General features: G+C 44.8%; 1 protein-coding gene across 1 annotated transcript; it reads left to right on the top strand.

The window, feature by feature from the left end:
- Positions 1–976: 976 nt before the first annotated feature.
- On the top strand, positions 977–5,298 carry LOC111606160. The gene is made up of 2 exons (XM_023325919.1): positions 977–3,793; positions 4,709–5,298. The coding sequence occupies exons 1-2, from the start codon at positions 998–1,000 to the stop codon at positions 5,057–5,059; spliced, it is 3,147 nt and encodes a 1,048-aa protein (XP_023181687.1). The 5' UTR covers positions 977–997; the 3' UTR covers positions 5,060–5,298.
- Positions 5,299–7,299: the final 2,001 nt, after the last annotated feature.

Raw genomic sequence — 7,299 nt, forward strand, 5'->3', positions numbered from 1 at the left:
TATTTTAAGTCGTTCAACAACGACAACGAATTTCCATAATGTTGAACTGTCTGCTGGAACTCTGAATATGCCTGATCACACGCCCCTTTCAGCTGTTCTGACTCTTGTGGGTGCGGCTTTGAGGGACACGTTTCCTCCTGTGTCTCTCTCAATTATTCCTAAATTTTTTTGGGATTCCAAAGAGCACCCAAAGGTATTTTTAGACAAAGCCTTAGACATCTGGAGTCGACAAACTGGAGTTCATCCGACTCAGCCCACATTAATGAGGGAACATTTTCGCCAAGCTGTTTTGAATGGTGTCCCTCCTTCTGTCGCTGCTCAAATGAGAAAAAACCCGGAGTTGAAATCTTGTGACCATGCAAAATGGGAGTTGCATTTGTTGCATAATTTGCAGATTTCTCAGGATGAGGAGAGAGAGGCGGAGAAGGAGCAGGAAGATTTTAAGAAACAATTGCTGAAGCTTCAATTAGGCGAAGCCAGACAAAAACTGCATCTTGCCAAACAGGAAAAGAAGGAGGCTAAAGCTATGTTAACAGCAGCTGCTCCATCAATTCCTGCTCCGGGTCGGGTCCCTGTTCCAGTAGCACAACCTGGTCCGCACATCTCTGTTGCTCCGCGCTGGCAGTCTGGTCTTCAGGGGTGGCGTGGAAGAAGAGGGAGAGCCCCCGCGTGGTCGGGTGTGCGAGGAAGGGGTGCACGAGGCTGGAAACTCAGAGACAGGTGTCTTTATTGTGGCGAGGAGGGACACTGGGTTCGACAGTGTCCTCATTATACACCGGTTGCTGCACGAGATGACGCGTTGCCGAGTCTGCCACAACAGCCTCCAAATGCTGCATTACTTCCGCGACATCCGGGACAGTACTTTCAGGCTGGAGAATATTGACACACCCCAGAGAGGAACCTGAATCAGGGAGCTTTGGCAGATCCCCTGATTGATGTGACAGTTGATGGACAAACATTGCCATTTTTGGTGGATACGGGAGCAACATATTCCACCATGAATATTGTCATGCCATCACAAAAACTTTCTAGTCGGACTATATCAGTGGTTGGTTTTTCCGGGGTGAAACAAACTCTGCCTGTTTCCACACCTCTGCACACTGTTGTGGGCAGACAACAAGTGTCACATCCTTTTGTGTGTTCCCCCTCATCTCCCGTGAATTTATTAGGGAGAGATTTGTTGATTGCTCTGGGGGCCACTATTTTGTGTGGACCTGATGGACTACTTGTCACTTTTCCTGATGGATCTTCCCATGCCTGCACTGAAGTATATACGCATGGACAATTTTTGCTCCAACAATCCGAGGAGCACCTGGCTGATATATACTGGGGTCTTTTACAGCCAGAAGCGACGGACCATGCTGGGATTCTGTCCTGTTTTCTGCTTTGGAAACCCTGGATCCAAGCGCTCGCACCGTATGGGTCTGCTCCTGATTTTCCTCATGTCACTTTGTTTTATGACCGAGACCAGACTGAATGGTTCCAGGAGCAGTTCGAGGCGAATTTGGCCGGTAAAGATTGGACTGTGTTTTCACAGGACATTTATGTGGCACCGGAGGGTGTTGCTGCTGCAGTGAATCTGACTCAGGATCAGTTGTTTTGGTATAAGATGCACGATGAAGCGGTTCCACATATTTCTTTGGCTCTCCATCCTGGACATCAGGCCATGGAGTTAGGGGGCGTGGTAAAACGCTCTCTTGCAGCTACAGACTGGCAGAATACTGTTGCTCCTGACCTCTCTTTCTCTCCTTCTACAAACACATACAAAATAAAGTGTTCGGCTGTGGACTCTGTGGTTTTGGAACATGTTCAACTTCCTAGACACCATGGTAGGGAGCTGACTGATCATCCAACTGCGGCTGCAATGTTGGCTTCTCTCCCGGAGTGTTTATGGGCTACGGGTCCCACTGATGTGGGGCTTGTTGATGTCACACCTGTCACGTTTGATTTACAACCGGGCCCTCCGATTTGGAGGTCACAATATCCTCATAAGCAAGCGGCAGAGGAGGGAATTGCAGAAACTATTGGGGGTCTTCTGGAGGCAGGTGTGTTAGAACCTTCCACCTCCTCCTGGAACACTCCTATTTTACCAGTGGAAAAAAAGGGGACAGGCAACTACCGCATGGCACATGACCTTAGGGCAATTAATTCTGTTTTATTGACCCCTACGGTGCCAGTACCTAATCCTCATGTAGCATTGACTAACCTAGACCCTTCTCAGACTTGGTTCTCCTGTGTGGACCTTGCTAACGCTTTCTTTTGTCTCCCATTGGATGAGGAATGTAGGGATGTGTTTTCTTTTACCTACAGGGGTCAGCAGCTGCGATATACGCGTCTGCCTCAGGGTTTTGCTCTCTCACCAGGGCTTTTTAATCAGGTTCTGAAACAGCAGTTAGCGGACTGTTTGTTACCAGACGGTGTAACCCTGGTTCAGTATGTTGATGACCTCATGCTGGCAGCACAGACGTTGGAATCTTGTATTGAGGGCACGCGAAGTTTGTTGTTACACCTAGCAGGCAGGGGTTTCAAAGTGAGCAGATCTAAGCTGCAAATTGCTAGGAAGCAAGTTTCTTTTTTGGGGCGGATTATCACTGGGACAGGCACTCAGATGTCTGCCAGTCATAAATCTGCGATTCTGAATCACCCCAAACCATGTACGGTGAAAGACATGTTGTCTTTTCTTGGACTGACTGGATATAGTAGGAACTATGTTCCTAACTATACAGAACTGACGGACCCTTTACGGGCGTTAGTCAGAGAGCATGGGATTCGTAAGCTCACCCATGCTCTGACTTGGACTATGGAGGCAGAAGATGCTTTTATCTCTTTGAAACAACAGTTGGCTGCTGCGGCGCAGCTGGCTATTCCGGACTATTCTCTACAATTCTATTTGGATGTTTCTGTAACAGAACTGACAGTGAACGCCGTTCTGTTTCAGAAAAAAGGGGGTGAGAGGAAAATTCTCCAGTATGTTAGCGCAATGCTAGATCCTATGGAGATAAGACATCCGACATGTACAAGACATGCAGCAGGTGTGGGAAAAATGATTCAAAAGACAGCACACATTGTGATGGGTCATCCATTACAGGTTATGACATCACACAGTGTGGTAGCATATGTGAATTCACAACATTTCACATTGACAACATTGAGACAACAAAAATTGAGCAAAATTCTGGAATCACCTAATATAACCTTTGTACATAACGGAGTGAATATGGCTGACAGGATGCAGGACGGAGAGCCGCATAACTGTGAGGAGTTAGTACAAAAGGAAGAAAAAATAAGACCTGACCTACAAGCTTCTCCTTTGGCTGGTGAAGGTGTGAGAAATTTTTATACAGATGGTTGCTGTTTTCGACATGATACAGATGGACTGAGAGCAGCATTCGCTGTGGTGGAAGACTTGGGCAGCGAGTTTCACGTTTTGAGGGCGGAAAGACTGCAGGGTGCCCAATCGGCACAGAGAGCAGAACTCAAAGCCATGATTGAAGCTCTGAAATTAGCTGAGGGAATGAGGGTAAATCTATATAGTGATTCAGCCTATGTAGCGAGTGCCGTCCATGTGGAACTTCCTCAGTGGCTCAGAGCAGGATTTATAACTGCAGCACAAAAGCCCATAAAACATGAAACTGAAATGAAAGAATTGGCGGAGGCATTGCTGTTGCCTCAGTCTGTTGCAGTGATTAAATGCAAGGGACATGATCAGAGCAAGACCAGAGTGGCAGCAGGAAATGCGGCCGCGGATGAGGCAGCCAAAGAAGCAGCTGGATACCTGCCATCTCTCTTCATGGTGAGTACTGAAATGGAACAGATGGAACAGAATAACCTGGAGAAAATTATTTTTCACCAGAAAGGCGTGTCACCTGAGGAACGTTCTGTCTGGAAAGCAAGAGGTGCCATCTGCAATGAGGGACTCTGGCGCGGACCGAATGGTAAAGTAATTCTCCCTCCAAATATGAGATTCCAGGTTTTCCAGGAAGCTCATGGACTCGGACATGTAGGTATCGCACAGATGTTAAAAAATCTGGAGCACTGGTGGCATCCATTTTTGAGAGACATGGTCAAGCATCATGTGAAAACATGTGAAATTTGTGGCCAACACAATGCGAAACCAACTGTCAGACCACCAGTGGGACATTTCCCTTGGACTACACAACCGGGTAAGGAGATTATTATTGATTTTACAGACATGATAACACCCGTTAGAGGATACAGGTATGTATTAATGTGTGTTGATGCATATTCGAGCTGGCCGGAGGCGTGGCCAGCTAAAAAAGAGGACAGTAAAACTGTCATAAAGTGTCTGATCAATTATTACATTCCGACCCATGGTTTTCCAGAGAAGGTAAGATCAGACAACGGCACTCATTTCAGGAACCAAGATCTGCAGAAAGTGGAGCAGCTGCTCGGAGTGAAACATTCATTCGGTACAGTATATCATCCTCAATCACAAGGCAAAGTTGAGAGACTGAATCAAACTGTTAAACAAAAATTGGCTAAAATATGTGCACATACTAAATTAAATTGGGTGGATGCTTTGCCTATTGCCTTGATGTCTGTTCGAATGTCTGTTAACCAATCAACAGGATTCTCTCCATATGAGCTTCAGACGGGACGGATGTTTCCAGGACCTGCAACCCGCATTCCAGGATGGAAAGGTGAACTTGCACACTTATCTCATAAAGATTTCTTTAATGAGTTGCAGATCCTGGCAGGGGAATTTGTGAAATATCAGACGACACAGGAACGTCCCGGCTCACCACCCGTTCCGGGAATCGACTGGGTGCGCCTGAAAGTCATCAAAAGGAAATGGTCTGAACCTCGCTTCACCGGACCATACCGAGTCGTGGAGAGAACATCTCATGCTGTCCGTCTGCAAGGGAAAGGAGACACCTGGTTTCATTGGAGTCAGTGCACAGCAGCCGAGGAGCCACAGCGTGCGCTCCGAGACGTACAAGAAGATCTTCGGCTTCAATCTTCGGATGAGGAGCATCGCCAGGCGCTTCCAGGAGGGAGTGTAGCAGGAATTCCTGCCGCGACCACTTCAGGTTCCTGAAATTCAAGGTTTAAAAGGCTCGGACAGGCATAATAATCCTGTTCCGAAGTCCTTCTATTGAGGAAAAAGGAGATTTCATACCTTCCTTGAAACTCACTGTTATATTGGCATAATAATCCAATTTTCAGTGAGCAACGGCCGCTCAGCTGGAAACCTGAGGTTTCTCACTGAGAAGGATCAGGCTGCAAGAGGATCAACATTGATACATTTTTATTGCGTGTTTTCGTTGTTTTTTTTTTTTTTTTGCGAACTCTGAAAAAGGACTTTCGTTTCGTTTTTTGCGCGTAATTTTTATCATTTTTTGAAGAAGACTTCATATTTTGTTTTTTACAGACTTTTAAAGAACATTTGAAAAAAAGAAAAAAAAAAAAAAAAAGACTTCATATTTTGTTTTTTACAGACTTTAAAAAAAAAAAAAGAGAAAACTATTGTGTAATTCTTTATGTCTGCATGTTTTTGATTGGTGGCGAATATATTTTTAAAATTTCCAGAATAATTTTTAGCTATTGTTATATACATATTTTAGTCTTATTTTTGCATTTTTACATTTGGGGCTGTTCTGTGTACTGTGTTTTTGGGTTGTATTCTGATAATTGAGTTTATGATTTTTTCATATTTGTAGAATGATAAGTGCCTTTCACTTTTAATTTTTACCGGTGAAAGTTTGTGGTTAAAAGGTGAGTATTGGATTGTTGAATAACACAGGATTACATTTGACAGGTTCGCAGGATGGGGTTCATCTTAAGATACATGAACTGGGAGTGGAAGTTTTTGCTAGGTGTGTTTCTTGAACTCAATTTGTTGGGAATGTGGGTTTTCGGAGGATCCACGAGTGGACTCATTTCCTCACAGACACTTAATCTCCGACCGAGTCTTGTCGAGTGCGGAGTGTCTTGCGGAAATGCGACTGTTCGTGTGAAGCGTTCTTTGAGTCCTCCTGTTGATAAGTGCCTCACTAAATATCGTGGAATTGAGTTGAACTATACTCTGGGTACTGTAACTAATTACCAAATTGATCTGTGTGAGGTCATTCGTCGCTGCTGGTCGACCCCTCAATCCTGGCAGAAGACTTCTGTGTATTTGTGTGGTGATCTGACCTTCCAACGACATTGTATTACTCAGGAAAATGGGGTTCGACACTTGTGTCCCACTTGGAAATCGGCCTTCAGATGGGTGGGATCAAGTTGGAGTCCACCGTATGCTCATAAATCTGTCACTGAATATGACAAGGTTACCATAAGACGAGGGACTTTAAGACATTCTCCACCGACGGGTAAAAATCCTTTAGTGCTAACCATTTCCTCGATGCATGATGTTTTCTTTAAACAGTATCCGGCAGATTCAGCTGTTTATTTGACTCTAGGTGCTTCGGTTGATGATAAAGATCCACTTGGGGTTATTAAAATTAATATGGTCAGACCTGAGGGGGAGGAAGATAGGGATATGGCAATTCCGGATCAGCATGCGGCTAAGATTGATTACACAGCAGTTTCACCATTAGACATCATTCAAACAGCGACTGGATATAGGGAAAAAAATTTATGGCTGAATTGGATGGTTCAAACGGCTAAAGAAACTAATATTGGGAACTGCATTGCATGTGCCACAGCTAGACCTCATCTTTACACGGAACCTGCCCCATTACACTTAGGAGATAGTTGGGGTTTTAATTGCATGCTAAAATTGACAACTGAGGCAGACCCAGTAAATTGTGATGCGCTTGCCAACATATATCCACCTATTAATAACTATACTCAGACGGGAACTTTTCTTCCGGTTAAGGGTAAAGGTTTGTATGTGTGTTTTAATTTTACTCATCTTAAGCCGGATTTCAATCTAGGACAGATTTCTAGTGATTGGTGTAATGTTACTTTAACAGCATCCGGAATCGGGAGTTGGGCAAGAGCTGGACTTTATTATTTTTGTGGGGGTGATAGATTATATGTGCGAATTCCTCCTAGGACTGTTGGAATATGTGCTATGACTCGCCTTGCAGTGCCGCTTATGGTTGTTGGAGAAAGACTTGATCCTGTAGGTCCGGCGCAGGTGCTCACTTTACGGACACAGAGACATGAGCGACAGGTGCGTAATACACGTGTTGATACTGCATTTGATTTGACTACTAATTCTCCCACTTATGTAGATGCCATCGGTGTGCCGAGAGGGGTTCCGGATCAATACAAATTGGCGGATCAAATTGCAGCAGGTTTTGAAAATATGCCAGTATTATCAGCTCTTTT

This window comes from Xiphophorus maculatus, chromosome 21 (genome assembly GCF_002775205.1).
Source record: "Xiphophorus maculatus strain JP 163 A chromosome 21, X_maculatus-5.0-male, whole genome shotgun sequence".
In the NCBI taxonomy this organism is placed as follows: domain Eukaryota; kingdom Metazoa; phylum Chordata; class Actinopteri; order Cyprinodontiformes; family Poeciliidae; genus Xiphophorus; species Xiphophorus maculatus.

Coding starts and splice junctions, on each gene's coding strand:
- LOC111606160 (XM_023325919.1), top strand. CDS start 998: ATGAATATTGTCATGCCATCACAAAAACTTTCTAGTCGGACTATATCA. Junction 3,794..4,708: donor ACCTGCCATCTCTCTTCATG/GTGAGTACTGAA, acceptor AATGAGTTGCAG/ATCCTGGCAGGGGAATTTGT.